This window comes from Carcharodon carcharias, chromosome 4 (assembly GCF_017639515.1).
Source record: "Carcharodon carcharias isolate sCarCar2 chromosome 4, sCarCar2.pri, whole genome shotgun sequence".
NCBI lineage: Eukaryota > Metazoa > Chordata > Chondrichthyes > Lamniformes > Lamnidae > Carcharodon > Carcharodon carcharias.
Genome location: NC_054470.1, coordinates 168,179,384 through 168,199,753, shown reverse-complemented (window position 1 = coordinate 168,199,753; position 20,370 = coordinate 168,179,384). Strand labels below are relative to the sequence as shown.

General features: G+C 41.4%; 1 protein-coding gene across 3 annotated transcripts in view; it reads left to right on the top strand.

The window, feature by feature from the left end:
- Positions 1 to 20,370, top strand: part of snx25 (sorting nexin 25) — a 251,246-nt gene that overhangs the window by 150,602 nt on the left and 80,274 nt on the right. For all 3 annotated transcript variants that reach the window (XM_041186048.1, XM_041186047.1, XM_041186049.1), the window contains one exon: positions 3,315 to 3,385. In XM_041186048.1, coding sequence (XP_041041982.1) covers positions 3,315 to 3,385 — 71 coding nt within the window. The remainder of the gene's footprint in view (positions 1 to 3,314; positions 3,386 to 20,370) is intronic.

The window sequence follows — 20,370 nt, the reverse complement described above, 5'->3', positions numbered from 1 at the left end:
GCTACCTTTGTTTGACTAGGTGGTAGAGGTCACAGGTTTGGGAAGTGCTTTCGAAGAAGCCTTGGCGCATTGCTGCAGTGCATTTTGTAGGTGGTACACACTGCAGTGACAGTGTGCTGGTGGTGAAGGGAGTGAATGTTTATAGTGGCAAATGGGGTGCCAATCGAATATGCTGCTTTGTCCTGGATAGTGTTAAGTTTCTTGTGTTTTTGGAGGTGTACTCACCCAGGCTAGTGCAAAGTATTCCATCTTATGCCTGATTTGTGCCTTGCAGTTTGTGGGAAGGATTTGGGGAGTCTATGGAGTGAGCCACTTGCTGCGTATTACCGAATCTTTGACCTGGTCTTGTTGCCAAAGTGTGTGTGGCTGGTGCATTTCAGTTTCTGGTCAGTGGTGACCCACTGATGGTGGAGCATTCAGTGATGAAGACCTGAATGTAAAGGGGCAATGGTTAGATTCTCTTTTGTTGAAGATAGTCATTGCCTGGCACTTGCATGGTGTGAATGCTACTTGTCACTTATCAGCAGACTGCTTCGTTATCTGAGGAATTGCGAGCGGAACTGAACACTTCGCCAGCTATCAGATGTTTACTGATTGTGAAGTGTTATTTTCCTGGATTTATTTTCCAGTGTACTGAACTGCCTGAGTGCAAAGAATATTGGAAAATCTGGTGCAGTCCTTTGACATGTCTAATATTTACTGTGCCCAGATGACCCCATGTGCCTGGGCACCAATCCAGGAAAATTTCCCCCCTCAATTATTTACAAAATGGACGTGGCATTTTTTTTTCTCTGATTGTATAAATTGAGCCTTCCTGAAAGCAGGAAATATCGAACAAATAACGTAAATGAGAGATTCCACTCTTCAACAGTATGTGGTATCGGTGAAACATCATCCATTTATTCCTCCTCCAGCAGAAGTAGAATCCTACTGCGAGAACTAGAATACACCATCTCGTTGTCCTTTACACATCCAGAAATTAGAAAGCCCAATGCTGGAGTATTGGTTAAGTGTAATGGCAGATGTGCATTTGACATTTGGGAAAACTCTGCCCTTTTATCAAGGCCCTTAAAACTGGCATTTGATTTGAAATCCTCTAACTAAACAATTGAAACATCCATGGGGTAAATAGCACAAACATGAACAACTGCAATAGTGATGACTGCAGCTTACATGTCTACAATATAAAATTCAGACTAGAAAGTACATAATAAGCCCCAGATCTGTGAGGCTGCATACAATGCTCCCAATGTAGAAAACTGTAGCATTTTACAATGCTTCACAGCAAAAACATAAGGAATGGATACAAGACCATGTTGAGTAAGCATTTAATGGTAGGGATATGAGTAGAGAGATGATGGCTGAAGATTCTGCCATCAGCTGAAGGGTAGGATATGCGGAGGGCCAGGATTGGAGGACTAAGGCTGTGGTAGGAAATGCAAGGCAATAGTACATGCCCAAAGCGAGATTTGAAAGTGAGCACAAGGAGTTGAATTTCAGTGCATTGAAGAATAAAGAACGAGCCTAAATGAAATCCTGAAACTTAGGAGTAATTATTTTATCAAAGGTGCGATTGATAGACAATTGGAACTTGATGCAGGATAACATAAAAGAAGTTGAGTTTTGAATAATTTGGTATTTATTGTGCGAAGAGGATAGGAGGCTGGCAGGAAGATATAGAAAAATGAGGCCTCCAGACCATGCGATCCTGGATAAGAATTTTAGCTGTGAGAAGGGGTGAAAATAACTCCACTTGGTGATGGGCAGAATATGGTGTTTGAAACTCACCTTTGACTTGAATTGGACACCAAGATTGCTTTCAACCTGAGCTAGTGATTGAGAAAGAAAGAAAAGAAAGACTTGAATTTATATAGCACCTTACAATACCTATGAAAATTCCAAAGAGTTTTACAGCCAACAAAACACTTTTGAAGTGTGGCCACAGTTGTAACGCACTGTTGTAATTGGAAGCCAATTTGTGCACAACAAATTCCTACAAACAGAAACATGATAAGGTAATCTGTTTTAGTGATGTTTATTGATGGACCAGGACACCAGGAATATCTCCTCTGCTCCTCTTTGAAATAGAGTGTGGGATCTTTCATGCTCACCTGAGAGTAGTTTAATACGTTTTAATATTTCATCTAAAAGATGACACCTCCAACAGTGCAGCACTCCCTCAGTACTGCTCTGGAGTGCCAACCTAGATTTTTGTGCTCAAGTCTTGGAGTGGGACTTGAACCTGCAACCTTCTGACTCGGAGGCAGGAGTGTTACCCATTGAGCCACAGCTGATACTTATTTATACCCATGGTCATGAGCTAATTGTTGAGGACGGGGATGGAATTAGTAGCAAGGAAGCGTGGAATTAGTAGTGAGGATGTAAAGTTCATCACCGACTGAAAAACATGATTTCTGATTTCCTGATATTTGGCTGGAGGAAATGTTGACTCCCACATGACCTAATGCCAGGTAAGCTGAAAGCACATTGTGAAAACGATGAAGTAATGCCTAGCTAGAATTAGCTATCAGCAAGCTAGAATCATGCTTAAATGTTGTATCATTGAGGGAGAGTGCAAGGTGAGGAACGTGTGGGAGATTGTGTGGATATATTTTGGGGACTCTTTATGAATGTGATGAAAATATGCAGATATATTGTCAACGTTGGGGAAGAAAGGATGGAACCACGTGAGGGCAGTCCCATGGAGTGAAAATATCAGAGGAGAGGTGTTGAAGAAGGAAGGCATGGTTAAATACCCTGAGAAGTTAGAGAAAATATAGGGAAATAACTTGCCTCAATCAGTCAGTGTTTTTGTGACATTTGTCTGCAAGGGTAGAATCCTAGAATTCTATAACACAGAAAGCCAGTTCGCTCATTATGCTAAAAGAGTTAATCCCTGCCCTTTTTTGATATTCTAAATTTTTACTTTTCAAATATTTATCTCCTTCCCTTTTGAAAGCTAGTATGTATTCTGCTACCACCATCATTTCTGATGGGCGTTCTGTGTCCTGATGATTCTCTTTGTAAAATAAAATAGTTCTTTTGCTGATGATCCTAAATTTATGCATTCTCATCACTGACTATTTCTACTCAGACAGCTTCCCTATTTTCCTGATAAACTTCCTCAACATTTCAAAAAGACTTGAACAGGTTGTCACTTAGTCTAAAATCCATTGAGGGAATTTAAACTTGAGTCTCGGTCGAGAGCCAGTGCTGTAGTTGCTATGGTTACTGTATTTTTATGGAATTGTCAGGAAGTTCTGAATGCAAATAATTCTTAAGCCTAAGAATTCAAAATTCTGTCTCTCAAACAGGTATCAAATTGTCGTTGAAATTATTCAGGCGACTACAATCAGCAGCTTACCTCAGATGAAGAAACCAAAAGGTAAGCATTCTGCTGTGCTCCTTTCTAGTGCTCCCTATGACCTTTCAACGCCTGTATAACCTCAGCATCCTGGAAGCAGCTATAAATCAGGACATGGAAGGGAGGGAGGAACTCAGGAATATTACAATCACCAGAGAAGTGGTACTGAGTAAATTGCTGCAGGGTGACAAGTGCCTGGGTCTGATGGACTTCACCCTAGGATCTTAAAAGAAGCTAGTGAGATAGTTGATTCATTGGTTTTAATTTTCCAAAACTCCCTAGATTCGGGGAAGGTCCTGTTCGATTGGAGGATACCAACTGTAACTCCGTTATTCAAAAAGGGAAGGAGACACAAAGTGAGAAACTGCAGGCCAGTTAGCTTAACATCTGCCATGAGGAAAACGTTAGAAGCTATTATTAAAGTAGCTATAGCATGATTGGATAAGTTCAAGGTAATCAGGCAGAGTCAACATAGTTTTGTCAAAGGGAAATCATGTTTTAACCAACTTATTGGAGCTCTTTGAGGAAGTAATATGTGCTGTGGATAAAGGGGAACCGGGGCATGTACAGTACTTAGATTTCCAGAAGGCATTTGATAAAGTGCCACATCAAAGGTTATGTGAAAAATTAAAAACTCATGGTATAGGGGGTGACATATTGGCATGGATAGAAGATTGGTTCGCTAACAGGAAGCAGAGGGTAGGCATAAATGGGCCTTTTTCAGGCTGGCAAGATATAAGGAATGGTGTGCCACAAGGATCAGTGCTGGGACCAACTGTTTACAATTTATAGAAATGACTTGGATGAAGTGATTGACGGGGTGGTTGCCAAATTTGCTGATGACACAAAGATAGGTCGGAAAGTAAGTTGTGAAGAGGACATAGAGAGGCTACAGCGGCAGGAAGAATAAAAGAGAAGCATATTATCTAAATGGTGAGTGATTGCAGAGCTCTGAGATTCAGAGGGATCTGCGTGTCTTAATGCATGAATTGCAAAAGGCTAATATGCAGGCACAGCAAGTAATTAGGAAAGTGAATAGAATGTTATCATTTATTGCAAGGGGAATTTAATACAAAAATAGGGAGGTTATGCTTCAGCTATACAGAGCACTCATGAGATGACATCTGGAGTACTGTGTACAGTATTGGTCACCTTATTTAAGGAAGGATGTAAATGCGTTGGAAGTAGTTCAGAGAAGGTTTACCAGACTAATACCTGGAATGGGTGGGTGCCTTATGAGGAAAGATAGGACAGGCTAGGCTTGTAACCGCTAGAGTTTAGGAGAGTAAGAGATGATGTGACTGAAACATATAAGACCCTGAGGGGTCTTGACAGGGTGGATGTGGAGAGGATGTTTCCTCTGGTGGGAGAATCTAGATTGGACACTGATTAAAAATCACTGTTCGCCCATTTAAAATGGACATGAGGTGAAATTTTTTCTAAGGGCCATGAGTCTTTAGAACTCTTCTTGAAAAGGGGGTGGAAGCAGAGTCTTTGAATATTTTTAAGGTAGAGGTGGATAGATCCTTGGTAAGTAAGGGAATGAAAGGTTATCAGGGGTAGGTGGGATGCAGATTTGAGGTTACTATTAGATCAGCCATGACCTTATTAAATAGCGGAGCAGGCTCGTGAGTCCAAATAGCCTACTCCTGCTCCTTGTTCTTATGTAACCAGTTGTGTTGTACTCATTATTCCTCACGCAGTAATTGAGTTAGGTCTTTATTTTTGTGCAAGGTAAGTGAAGATAATTCATTATGGTTAACTCTCATTCTCCTCCTGTACCCACTTCCAGTTTATTCCCTTAGCCACCATCTTAAGAGCTATTACTTAACTTCTACAGATAATGGTGGCTTTCAGTGGTTGTTCGTGTGTTCCATTGTGAGACATCATCACAGTGAGGCAGACTGTGCCCTTGGCCTTGGGATGACCAGCTATCATCAAAACAGGGCTGGCTGGCCAGTTGTTACTCATTTTTGGATACTTGTATTCAAATCGTGCCAGTTAATTGTGCTGACCCATTGTCACTCCAGCTTATGTTTGATGATTCAGCACAGAGCAGACAGCAGGTGAATTTATGCATCCCATGTTTTCACTCCTGCGTTCAACATAGATAACTGTGGTTGAAATGAGTTTTTTTTTACACATTTCTTATTGAATTGTAGATCTTGCCAAATACTTCCAGAAGGAGATTAAAATTGATTTCAGTCACTGTTGTTTATAAGTAAGTGTCAGTGTAGGAATTGATGACCAGGTCAACATAGTCTCTGTTGGCAAACTTGGCTGGAAGCATTGATGTTCACAGTTCTCTTTGCTGTTTATAGCTTAGAGCATCTCAATCTCTTGGTAACAGTTGTTACTGTGTTAGGATGTGATAAAATATCTGTGGCATGAAGTTACTTCCTTTGCTTGAAATTAGACTTTCTAAAGAGCATTTATAATGAATTTCATTGATATAGACAAACCATCCGCTGGAATGATTCTGAAGTACTTCATTGCCTAATAAGCCAAGTGTTCATATCCATTAGTTATTGCATAGGAAAGAGCACTGGAAGTATGGTCTGGTTGTTTTGAGATGTGACTTGAGGGCTCAATGATAGAGATCTGTGGTTACTAAAGGAAAACGTTAAATGTGTTTTCCAGATTGCTCCATCGCATGTCCTGCCCTAACACTGTACTTCTCACCTCTCCATGTGGTTATCTTACTGGAATTGTCATCTTACAGACCCATTACTTGTGAAGATTACACTTGGGTTATTGATTTATGTCTTTAAAACCTTTTAAAATACTTTCTCTAGCATTTTCCATTCCTGTCTGGCTTCCATGCTTGTCTTCCACAGGAAGACAAATGTTGTTGTTTTCCAACTTAACATGGGCCTTAAGAGGTAATCATTGAAGAGACAAGTTTCACATTCCAATAGTGGAGAGTGACCATTCACCGTAGATATCTACGTTTAATAGAAACTCCGCAAAGGTCCTTGCAATTTGGTATATTGGAGTAGTTGATATTGAAAGGACCAAGAGTAGTTTCCCCAAATGTTTATTCAGTAAACATTTGAATTGCATGAACTAGGATTGCTTGCAGATTTGATCTTTTGTCTGTCCTCAGCTGATCATTGGGAAAAAGTGGTCCTGAGTAAGGAAGGTGGAGAATTGGCCACAGTTCTCACTCTTCACCCCTATCCAGCAACCCCTGGCTGAAGTGTGTACATGTTTGTTGAGTGTGAACTGATTTAGGTTCAGCCATGGTACCCTCTGAAAATATTCTTCTGACTCATTGTGAAGCCTCGCACACAAATAATGTGCACACACAACAGATTATCGAACCATGCAGCGAGCAGAGATTCCCAAAGGAACTGGACAAGTTTCAGAGATAGAAGGGCATTTTTCATTACGGTGGGCATGTTGCAGGTTAGCTGGGGTTGGAAGGATTTATGGGTTACCGCCATCTCCTGAAGACTGCTCAGTTGTCTTCAGGGGTTAGAGAATAATTCCCAGAGTTTTTCTTTGTTCCCTTTTCTTTCCCTTTCCCAAGTGATTGCATGACTGGGATGATAGGTCATTAGCGATCAATGGCTGCCTTGTGCGTGGACAGACTGGTTTGTTGAACCATATGGTATTTCCCTATCCTTTTCTTATCTTAGTGTATGGGGGGGGATGGTGGTGAAACTGAATCCACCAAGGACTTAACTTCTCCGAGCGAGAATGGCTAGGGAATATATTTGGTGAGAAAATAATAAAATTATTCCATTTTTAAAAATTGTATTCTTTCAATTGCACTTGTTACAATAGTGTAGTAGATTCTTACCACTTTCCCAGGGAGAATCAATGTGCTCACATGTGCCCTCTAGTGTACCTGGCCTGTGAATATTGCAGCTAATTGCTCACATGATGCATGCCGAGCATAAATTATTAGACTTAAAAAAAAATACTAAGCTGTGGAGGTGAATGTGGTGGAATAATAATCTCCTGCTAAAACACATATTGAACTATTGTGCTTAAAATACAAGATCTTGCAATGGTGGTTAGGGAAACTTTTGAATTCTTGATTGAGGGCAAATGGATTGGATTCACAATACATGTGTGACATAGGGAATGGGTTTTTTCTACTTGCTTTGTTTACCTCATGGGGAAGGTATTTTTGTTTTGAGTTTGTGGTGTTCTTCAAAAACTGCTCCAAATGGTTGAGGATTTTTTTGGCACAGCATGGAATGTCAGTGTATTTAGCAAGGAAAGTTTGCATCCTGCCTGAAACCAATTCCTTTATACCTGCCACTGTTGATGCAAACTGAAAGACTGAGAAGCACGTTCAAATGTAAGTACAGCTGATGAAAAGTACAGTTCACATTCAGTGAAAAATGAGCTGTTCACATCAACAAATGACTCAAGCTACATCTGGTTTACAGCCTGTTTTTTAATGTAGTTTATTTAGTTTTACACTACTCAAGTTTTGTACTTTGATCTCCAATAATAGACTGATATAATCCAGCTCAAATATTGCTGGCAGAGGATTGCTAGGAGCACACTTATATGTGCTGTCAGTGATGCCAGACCATAGATCATATCTTGCTGATGTACTAAGTCCGTTTCAGAAATTTTGCTTGGAATTTTTTTTTTCAGCAGCAAATATTGAGAACAGAATACTTGAAGGAATCATGTTGTGAGGGACCTACAATAATATGTTGAAGTATTTCTGAGCTTATGATTGTGACATTGCTAATAATAGTTCAGTTCCACCACAGTGGGCCTCGGTATCTCTTTTAAGCCAACAACTCTGAGGTTGTTGCTACTTGCTGGTTAATGAAAAAAAAATCTTTAAAATTAAATTTCTTGTCTATTGGTCAGGTTTATTTCTCCATTTAGTTTCTCGGTTTCTGAACTTTTCTTTCTGATTGATGAATAACAAAAGTTGAAAATAATTAATAATACTATATGAATCTATTCTCAATTTAAATGTTTCTTTTTTATTTACGGTAGTGACTTTATGAAGCTACCATGATCATTTACCCCCATCCACCCCATGATGTCTCTATAAATAACTACGAGTTTGTTTAATGGTTTGAGGTGAGGTGGAAGGGAAATTCTAAATGAGCTGGTGCATGTTTCAGTCAGCTCAGCTGGTGTCCCTTTTACCTTGCCTCACTCCAATGTATGGACTACTACTCCCCAGCTAGCATCATAAACATTTCTGACCACTGGTACAGCGTCCGCTGATACTCCCAGCACAGCTGATGCCTGATGTTCAAAGCCAGACTACTCTGCTGCAACTCCTTTAAACCACTGCACAGCTGACAGAGGCTGCATCACAGCATGTCCAAAGATCGCAGTTATACGAGACGGATGCAGTATAAGCAGGAAATAAAACGACAGCTCCCAACGGCATTGTGCAATCCCAGGCTGTCTACTGTCCTCTCTCTCCCACCATACAGAAGCTCCAAGGTTCCTTCATGGCCTCAGCCTTGACCTAGCTTGCTCCCATGTCCACTTTCCTGGTGTTACAGCCAAGTTCAGTCATTTCCTCCTGGTATGAGTGCCCCCTTACTGTGAGTCTTCCACTTGACCCTGCTTTCTAATTGAAACCAGTCTACCCCAAAACTATCTTAGCTCCCTCCTGGCCAATGCACTACCTGGACTTGATTATCAAACTCTTTTAACCTTTTCAAAAGAATTCTAAAAATCCAGTGGGTACATTTTTTAAAAATTAAATTGCTATTGGGCATGTGCAGTTGTTGAGTACAGAATGTTATTTGCATAAATAAATACATTTAGAAGCAATAGAAAGAATCATTCAAGAAGGGTAATTATATACAGTAAATATTTAAGAAAAACAAAAACTTGACGGGAGCAAATACAAATAACTAGGAGATGAGTGATAATGGAGTTTTAATGTTCTGTTTAATATTTTAGTCATAAACAATGCCAAGGGAATGACTAGTTTCTTTTTTAAAAAAAACTAGACTGAATAAAACAAAATACTTTTGTAACAAAGAAAGCGACAGTGACTGAATTTATAAGATTAAAAGAAACAGGCACAAATGGAAAAACAATTATACAAGAAACTCATCAGCTCCCTGTCACTGTCTGAGATTTCATGATTTTTCATTATGTATCATTATGTCTTCAGTACAGTACTTAGTTAGCTGAATGACTTATGCTGAGGTTAGAGACATTATAATATATGGCATTCTTAATCCTCCTCGAGGAATTCAATAATATAAATTGAAACCGGTACAAACAGTTTTTACGGCCTTATTGAACATTAAAGTTGGAAAGGCTGCAAATGACATTGAACCATTGCCATAATAACATTATTCTGTTCTAAAGAGATAACTCTAGATTATTGCACAACTGGATATTTTGGGCAAGCATTTGCTTCATTGATAGGTTTACCAAGTGCTCCACTAAAATGGATGTAATGATCTGATTTGATAATTCAGAGGAAGCCAAGTTGTGAATCATTGCTTCTAATAGTGATTTAGAGTGTAATGCATGGAGCTCTGTGTTTATTCCATTATGTAAGTGGATTTCCATTTCATTTACTTATTGATTAAGGCATTTTGAACAGAAAGAAGATGTAGTACTAGCATTTGCTACCATGCAGAAGTCATCTGAAAAATTCTCCTGGGTTTCAACTCTGAAGGTTGTTAAGAAAGATTTGACTCCTGTTCTGCAAGGTGCAGCTGTACGTCCCAACAAGCTGCTGCAGTGCTGGCGAAAGGGGCTACTTTGAAGGATGGATGATGGGGTGCCCAACAAGAACCGAATAGGGAATTTAAAATCATCTGTGGGACTTAGTTGATGAGGTTTTATCCCTGCCTGTAGATGTTGACTTTAACCCATATATTTGAGAGTGACCTGACACTGTTGGATCCAGTGCCCTTGGTTTGTAGCGGCTAAAGGATCCGGTTGCTTGTTTGTTTTGGGGTGACCGAGTTGGTACAGAGACAGAGAACATCCGGAGATTGTTGTTAAAATAAACACACGCTGTTCATTTACAAACTAAACTCTACAGTTATGACATAAAACTCTGGCGTCACTCATCAGTGACTAACTCAAGACTCTCTCACATAGAGGTAGCCCATGCTACTCTGCTATTGGACAATAAGGTCATGTGACCTTAACATTACAATGCTTAAAGGTATATTACATCTTGGATTGCTACATCCCTCCCCCTTTACTGAAAAATACATTTTACAATTTTTCAATATATCAAGTTATTTACACACATCAGTTATTTACAATGTCAGTCTCACTGAGGGGTTTCCTTATGCATACAGAACATCTTGGCTCTACAGCTCCTGAAGCTTGGAGTATCTCTTACTGAAGTCGTCTGAACATCACGTTCTACAACAGGTGCCGGTAAATTTGTTTCTTCCACTCTTTCAGGTACAGTCGGCCCTTCATTCACCAAGGCTCCTTAGACAGCACCTTCCAAACCCACAACCACTACCACCCAGAAGGACAAGGGCAGCAGATAGATGGGAACACCACCACCTGGAAGTTCCCCTCCAAGTCACTCACCATCCTGACTTGGAAATATATCACAGTTCCTTTGCTGTCGCTGGGTCAAAATCCTGGAACTCCCTTCCTAACAGCATTGTGGGTGTACCTACACCACATGGACTGCAGCGGTTCAAGAAGGCAGCTCACCACCACCTTCTCAATGGCAACTAGGGATGGGCAATATATGCTGGCCCAGCCAGCGAAGCCCGCATCCCGAGAATGAATGAAAAAACTTTGTTGAGTTCTCTCAACAGGAAGTGCTAATTCCGTCTTGAACACGGTGGAATCACTTCTCGAAATCTGACTTCTCCGCTTCATATGTGATCCACATGTCTTCTTACTATTCGATCTCCAACTTTTACCTGGCAGCAAAGAGATCCTGTTACAGCACTTATTTCACTGAACAACCATGCTGGTCCTTCTCTAAAATTTTTCACAAATACTGTCTCTTCTACATTAAATTTTCTGTCCTGACTATGACAATCATGTCCAATTTTCTGACTTTCCTGCTTTCTCTCTACCCTCCGCAACCACCCACCGCCCCCAAACCCAAGTTTGGCATGATTAGGGTCAGCCTCAACTGGTGCTGGCGCTTCATGAACAATTCCGCGGGTGTGACACTTGTTGTCGAATGAGGGGTGGCTCTATAATGGAAAATAAATCGTTAATTTAGTCGCAATCGAATCTCCAGATAATTTCTTCATACCAGATTTGAATGTCTGAACCTCTCTCTCAGTGAGTCTGTTTGAAGAAGGATTGTATGGAGATGTTTTCACATGAACAATACTATTGAGGCTTGTAAATTGGTTAATTTCAGCACTTCTGAATACTGTTTCATTATCTGATACTAACACTTCACCTAATCCATTTATAGTGACGCTTTGTCACAGCCTGTCCATTGTCGCTGAAGATGCGGGTGACCTCACTTTGCATACATCCATTCATTTTGAATGAGAGTCTATGATAAGGAGAAATATTGTTCCCATATAAGGTCCCACACTGTTGATGCGTACTCGTACCCATGTCCTTCCTGGCCACTCCCAGGGGTGTAATGGGGCTGTTGCAGGTAATTTTTGCACTTGTTGACATTGCATACAACTTCTCACTAAGTTTTCTACCTCTCCATCCATTTCTGGCCACCACATATAGCTACGTGCTATTGCTTTCATTTTTGGAAATTCCAGGATGAGCACTATGAAGTTCAGTTAATAATGGCTTTCGTCCTTTTGGGGAAACAATTGCACAAGGGCCCCACATTAAAATACCTTCTTGGCTGGTTATCTCTCATCTTCTCTGGAAATACGGCTTCATTTCAGCAGACTCGTGTGTTTGTGACCAACCGTAAAGAACTTGATTTCTCACTTTGGATAAAATCTTTAATTTGTTTTACACATATTGGTGATGAGTCCAGGGAGTTCAACAAGATGAATTCCTGAGGAATTGGAACATCTTTTACTTGCAAGGGTAAACAACTGCATCTGCATTTTCAATTTGACTTCTGGGTCTTTGAATGAAAGTATACTCATACGCTGCTAAGATCAGTGCCCATCTTTGTACTCTTGCTGAAACTATAGAAGGTATAGCCTTGTCTTCACCAATAATGGCTGCGGTCCATTATGACAGTAAAATGATGACCATGTACAAATTGATGAAACTTCTTAACACCGAAAGTGGTTGCCAGGACTACTTTTTTCAATTTGTGAGTACTTTTTCTCTGCAGTGCTAAATGCTCTCGACACACATCATATAGGTCATTCTGATCCATCATCCATTTGATGGGAAAGTACTGCTCCCACTCCATAAGCTGATGCATCACATGTTAATGTCAACTCTTTCTTTGGATCAAAATGTACCAGCAGTGTAGAAGATTGTAGCAACTGCTTCAATTCGTGAAAGCTTCTTCTTATATTGTTTGCCATGACTATCTCTGGTGTTTCTTGAGTAACTAATACAGTGGTGCCAGTAATTTATTATCCCCGAGAATGATTTCAGTTCTAATGTATCCTTTGGTGTTGGGGCTTCTTTAATGGCTTTCACTTTTTCTTCAACTAGATATAGGCCTGGTGAATCTATCTTGTGCCCGAGGTAAGTTACCTCTTTTGCTTGGAATGTGCACTTTTCTTTATTCACCCACACTCAAACCTGCGAAAAACATTTCAAAACTTCTTCCAAGTTCATCAAATGTTCCTTTTCAGTGAGTCCAGTCATGAGAACATCATCCAAGTAAACTGCAACGTGGGGCAATCCCTGTAGTAAACTTCCCCTTGTTCTTTGGAATGTGGCGCAAATGGTAAACAGGTGTATTGGTACAATCCCTTATGTGTACTTATGGCTCATGACTCATATCTAACTTTGTGTAGGCCTTTCCACCTGCCAGTTTAGTGTATCTATCTTCTATTTTTGGCATAGGGTATCTGTCCAATTTTGCCACTTTATTAACTGTTAATTTATAGTCCCCGCATATCCTAATGTTTTGGTCAGGTTTGAGAACAGGTACACTTGGAGCTGCCCACTCTGACAATTGTAGTGGTTGTATCACTCCCAGTTTTTCTAATCTGTCCAGTTCGGCATCTACCTTATCCCACATTGCATAAGCTACTGGTCTCGCCTTCATGAATCTCTGTGTTGCTTCTGGAACGACATCAATTTTTGCTTGTAGCCCTTCAATTTTTCAATTCTTCCTTGAAGATTGTGGCATATTTTTCCACTAACTGTGATAACCCATTAGTTTTCAGTTGGAAGATTTCAGCCCATTCCAATTTAATTTCTTTCAGCCTGTTTCATCTGAGGAGACTAGGTCTCTCACCTGCTACTACCATCAAAGGTAATCTCACTCTTTGACCACCGTAGTGTACTGTGACTTTACATAAGCCATTGACCTGTATGTTTTCTCCTGTGTAAGTTTTTCCATTTTTCATCAATTTCTTCTAAATTTAGCTTACGTTCTCTGTGATTCAGGTCCATATGCTCACCAATCACCGTAGCGGCTGCTTCAGTATCCATCTCCACGAAAGGCTTCTCATTCACTCTCATGGTTACATAGGCACCTTCTTCCTACCTTTTAAATTATACAGCGAATAGATATCAGCATTTATTACTTCAGGCTTTTCAACCCTGTTTATCTCATTGAGTTTTTGCTTTTGTCTGAAAGTCTGCCTAATTCTATCTTAACAGTCTCATGAGGCGTCCATTTCGATGGCAGAAGAAACATTCACCCTTTTTAAACTGTGTTTCGTTACAGGGCTGTCAGAGGAGATTCACCAGAATGCTGCCTGGGCTGGAGGGCCTGAGCTATGAGGAAAGATTGATCCATAGCTGGAAGCTATTGCAATGCAAGTGAATATCTAAATTCTTCTTGAATGTTATGAGTGTTTCTGACTCAACCACCCTTTCAGGCAGAGAATTTCAGACTCCCACCACCCTCTGGAGTCAAACAGCGAAGGTTGAGAGGGGACCTGATTGAGGTGTGTAAGAGTATGAGAGGCATAGATAAAGTGGATAGGAAGGTACTTTTTCCATTATTAGAGGGGTCAATAAATAAGGGGCATAGATTTAAGGTAAGAGAGAGAAAGCTAAGAGGGGAGTTGAGAAATTTTTCACCCAGTGGGTGGTGGGAGTCTGAAACTCTCCGCCTGAAAGGGTGGTTGAGTCAGAAACACTCGTAACATTTAAGAAGAATTTAGATATTCACTTGCATTGCAATAGCCTCTAGCTATGGATCAATCCTGGAAAATGGGATTAGCGTAGTCAAACCTTTTTTGCCTGGCATGGACACGATGGGCCGAATGGCCACCTTCTGTGCTGTAAAAGTCTATGGTGATGGCATAGAGGTGGCATGATAAACCTGAAGGGGCATGGAGGATACATGGGGCTTAGAATGAGCATGGGTGATCCGAGGTGACATGGGCTCTGGTTGGAGAAGTGAAGGGTAAGGTTTAGGAAGCCTCCAATTTTGGGAGCTGGGATACTATGTTGAAGAACTTTCTATAACTGGCCTGCCTCTGCACTCACACTCCTCATGCACTCACTCCTCCAGCATGGCTCGCAAACTGCACTGAGGACCCAACTGCGGTGTGAATAGACAGAAATGGTGTGTGAAGTCACACATAGGTCAGGTATGTGCTTTGTAAGCCTTGAAAGTGTGCTCTCTCCCCTTTGTTTTCTCCACCAAGATCCCCTCCCACCTTGGGCCTCACCACCTCTCCCTGCTTTGGAATGTCCTGCACGTACCTGGTCCTGGACTTAGAATCTGGGGACCGTTTGTAGTCCCAGCCTTGGGCACAGGCTTCCACTGGTGCTGCCGGGAATGGACATCAGCTCTGAGGTGGAAATCCCTCCCATGTGAGGGGCAGAAGTTCCATCTCCAGGTAATTAAAGATACTTGGAGCATTAAATAGCTATGGGATTGCTGTGATCAGCAGGGATGTGCTCCCCACTGACTCTTTGAATGGCGGAGCAGGAAAGCCCACCATCTGAAAAATCCTGCCCCATATCCCAAAAATAATGGCGTTGGAGAAAGTGCCAAAAAAGATTCACTGGGATAACACCAGAACTGTGGGGGTACGGCCATTATGTGAGGAATCTTTTCTCTTGAAATTAAACTCACAGGAAAACTGATGATAGGTTTTTAAAATTATAAGGGGGTTCAATAGGTTGCACGTGGAGAGGATATTTCCACTTGGGGTGTCTAAATCTAGAGGGTGTAAAGAGGGTGTCACTACTAAATACATTAAGGAATTCAGGAGGAACTTCTTGACTCAGTGATTAGAATGTGAAATTTGCTACTGCATGGAATGGTTGAAGGGAAGCTTGATAAGAACATGGGGCAGAAAGGAATAGAAGGATTTGTTGATAGGTTGAGAAAATAAAATGTGGACGAGACACGTATGGATCCCAAACACCAGCATGGCCTGGTTGGGCTGAATGACCTCTTTCTGTGCTGTAAACCTCTATGTAATTGGATGTCTGGCACAGCTTTGGAGTGTATTTATGCACAGTGCTATTTCTTCTGCTGGTGCTGATTGTTGAATTTTAAAATGTTTTGATTAAAACCAATGGGACATTTTTTTCCCGTTGATACAGCATCTGCTGCGCCCTGGTGGTTATGGAAGAGTAACAGCTAAAATCTCGGAACAAAACATTCCACAGTTTATCTGTCAAATTGCAACTGAATAAAAACTTCTGGTAACAAATATGATCTTCTTTAAATACAATCATTCCCATGTACACTTCAGTCTTCAAAGAACTGCTGTGAGGTGAGAAATGAAAGAAAAGTGAAAGTATAAGGCTTGGTCTTTCAGAAGTGTGCTTTTTTACATTTGTGCTTTAGAAGAATTGAAGTTTCACCTTAATTACAAATCTATGATCACTGCAGATCTCTCTAAATTGCCTGCAAGTCCCATCTTCTGTTCCCTATTCAGTGACCTTTGATGTACTCCCTATTAAAGTAACAGATCATTTACAGTTTTTTTTAGACTTTACTGCACCATCAACAACAACTTGTATTTATATAGCACCTTTAATGTAATAAAATGTCCTTGGGTCACTTCACAGGAGCTTTTTAAATTAAAAAAAATGACATCAACCACCTAAGGAGACATTAGGTCAGATGACTAAAAGCTTGGTCAAAGAGGTAGGTTTTAAGAAGTGTTTTAAAGAAGGAAAGTGAATTAGAGTGGTGTAGGGGAGGACATTCCTGTGCTTAGGGCCTAGGCAGCTTACCAGTGGTGAAGCAGTTAAAATTGAGAATACTCAAAAGGCCATTATAGAAATAAAGAGGGGCAAGGCAGTGGAGGGATTTGGAAATAAGATAAGAATTTGAAAATCAAGATGTTGCTTGACTGGGTGCCTATGTAAGTGAGCGAGCACTGGGGTCATAGGTAAACAGAGTTTGGTGTGAGCAATAAGATAGACAGCAGAGATTTTGATGACCTCAAGTTTATGGAGGGTAGAATGCAAGAAAGAGGCCAACCAGGAGTGCACTGGAATAGTCAAGTTCAGAGGTAACAAAAACATGAACGAGTGTTTCAGCAACATATAAGCTGAGACAATGGCAAAGCTGGACAACGTTAGACGTGGGAATAAGCAATCTTAGAGATGTGAGCTCTGGAGCTCATCTTGAGTCAGATGTGACACTGAGGTTGCAATCAGAATTTTGCCATGGAAAATGATGAAATCAGTGGATAGGAACAGTGTTTGTGGTGGGGAATGAAAATAATGATGGCTTCAGTTTTCCTGATTAATCATTAAAAACATTGATAAAAACATAGCAAAAACAGTGCAGCTTTAATTCATAAGGTTACCCCTCCTTCCTTTTTGTTTTTTTCCAACTCCTGCAAATATTACGGTCAGGGATATTCAACTGCTAGTTTTTGAAAGTCAGGTTTCTGTCAAGTTTGAAAGGGTAGGACAGCATTTGTTGCTGATCCCTAATTGCACGAGAAGGTGGTGGTGAGCTGTCTTCTTATGCCGGTGTAGTCCATGTGGTGTAGGTGTACACTTTTATAGGGAGGGAGTTCCAGGATTTTGCTCCAGCAACAGTGAAGGAACAGCGACATAATTCCAAATCAGGGTGATGAGTGACTTGGAGGGGAACTTCCAGGTGGTGGTGTTCCCATGTGTCTGCTGTCCTTGTCCTTCTTGATGGTTGAAGTCATGGGTTTGGAAGGTACTGTCTAAGGAAGCTTGGTGAATTCCTGCAGTGCATCTTGTAGATGGTACACCCTGCTGCTACTGTGTGTCAGTGGTGGAGGGAGTGAATGTTTGTCAGTGGGGTGCCAATCAAGTGGTTTGCTTTGTCCCATATGGTGACAAGCTTCTTGAGTGTTGTTGGAGCTGCACTCATCCAGGCAAGTGGTGAGTATTCCATCACACTCCTGACCTGCATTTTGTAGATGGTGGACAGGCTTTGGGGAGTCAAGTTGAGAGTTAATGACCACAGGATTCCTAGCCCCTGACCTGTACTTGTAGCCACAGTATTTATATGGCTAGTTCAGTTCAGTTTCTGGTCAGTGGTAATCCCCAGTTATTTAATTGTCCACCACCATTCACGACTGGATGTGGCAGGACTGCAGAGTTTAGATCTGATCCGTTAATTGTAGAATCGCTTAGCCCTGTCTAACACTTGCTGCTTATGCTGCTTGGCAGGCAAGTAGTCCTGTGTTATAGCTTCACCAGGTTGACACCTCCATTTTTGGTATGCCTGGTGCAGCTCCTGGCATGCCTTCCTGCACTCTTCATTGAACCAGAGTTTATCCACTGGCTTCATGGTAATGGTAGAGTGGAGGATATGCTGAGCCATGAGATTACAGATTGTGATTGAGCGCACTTGTGCTGCTGCTGATGACCCACAATGCCTCATGGTTGTCCAGTCTTGAGTTGCTAAATCTATCCCAATTAGCATAGTGGTAGTGCTATACAACACAATAAAGGATATCCTCAATGTGAAGACTGGATTCCATCTCCACAAGGACTGTGTGTTAGTCACTCCTATCAATACTGTCATGGACAGATGCACCTGTGACAGGCAGGTTGGTGAGGATAAGGTCAAGTCCTTTTCCCCTCTTTGTTGGTTCCTTCTCCACCTGCCGCACACCCAGTCCAGCAGCTCAGTCCTTTAGGACTCGGTCTGCAGTGGTGCTACTGAGCCAGTCTTGGTGATGGACATTGAAGTCCCCAACGAGAGTACATTCTGCGCCCTTGCCACGCTCAGTGCTTCCTCCCGTAGTGTTCAACATGGAGGAGCCCTGATTCATCAGCTGAGGGAGGGTGGTATATGGTAAACAGGAAGTTTCCTTGCCCATGTTTGACCTGATGCCATGAGACTTCAGTGGGTCTGGTTTTATTCTACAATTGTAATTAGTGAATCTACCTTGACGTTATTTCTAATGCTTTGCATATTTACAAAAGCAACATTGAAACCGTGACAAGTTTCATTCTTGTTAACATTCAATCCTCTTCCATCTTTCTTATTTTCTCTCTTTTGTTATATTTTTGCTGAATCACATTTTGTTTCCAGCAGTGTCTTTCCAAAACCCCCTCTTGAGTTTATCATTTTTGACTGCTCTGATGGCTCACAATGTTTATTTATTTGCACCTCCCAACACGTTCTAAGGTTTACCCTCCAATTTTTTGAGGTTGAATCGTCTTTCTCTGCTTTTCTTTTTACTGTCTCTACATAGATATTTGTACCAGTTTGATTTTGCTGAAGCCCACCCCATTCATAGAGCCTTATCCCACCCTGGGTTTTAATGATCTTGTAATCTGTATCTAACACTCCCTCAAATTTCATTTTATAAGAGCTGCCATCCTGCTCATCTCTATGCCATTGGTTCCAGCTGTTCAGGGTGACTAGATTTTCAGAAATCAAAACTGGGACACATTGCTAGGCAATGACCATCTCCAACAAGAGAGAATCCAACCCTCTCCCCTTGAGAATCAGTTGCAATACAAGGACTGTGCAGTGGTCACTCCTACCAATACTGTCATGGACAGATGCATCTGCAACAGGCAGGTTGGTGAGGATGAGGCACAAGTCAGGAATGTCATGGAATACTCCCTACTTGCCTGGATGAATGCGGCTCCTACAACACTCAAAGAAGCTTGACAACATCCTGCTTGATTGGCACCACATCCACAAACATTCATTCCCTTCACTACTGACACACAGTAGCAGCAGTGTGTACCATCTACAAGATGCATTGCAGGAATTCACCAAGGCTCCTTAGACAGCACCTTCCAAACCTATGACCATCACCATCTAGAAGGATATGGGCAGCAGATAGATGGGAACACACCACCTGGAAGTTCCCCATCTGACTTGGAAATATATTGCCGTTCCTTTAATGTCACTGGGTCAAAATTCTGGAACTCCTTTCCTAGCAGCACTGGGTGTACCCATCCACTACATTCAACATTCACTTGCTCCACCATGGATGCACAGTGTGTACCATGTACAAGATGCACTGTAGCAACTCACCAAGGCCTCTTTGATAGCAGCTTCCAAACTCACGACCTGTACCACCTAGAAGGACAAGGGCAGTAGATGCGTGGGAAAACCACCACCTGCAAGTTCCCCTCCAAGCCCCACACCATCTTCTTTTGGAACTATATTGTAGTTCGTTCACAGTCACTGGGTCAAAAGTTTGGAACTTCCTTGGTAACAGCACTCTAGGTGTCCCTACACCACATGGACTGCAGCGATTCAAGAAGGTAGCTCACCACCACACCTTCTCAAGGGCAACTAAGAATGGACAATAAATGCTGGCCCAGCCAGCAAAACCCACATCCCGTGAATGCATTAAAAAAAAATCAGTAAATCCTCCACTATCGACATCCTGGCGGTCACCATTGACCAGAAACTGAACTGAACCAGCCATATAAATACTGTGGTTATAAGAGCAGCCAGAAATTCATATCCTGACTCCCTAAAACCTATCCACCACCCACAAGGCACAAGTCAGGAGCGTGATGGAATATTCTCGCCTTGCCTGGATGAGTGCTGTTCC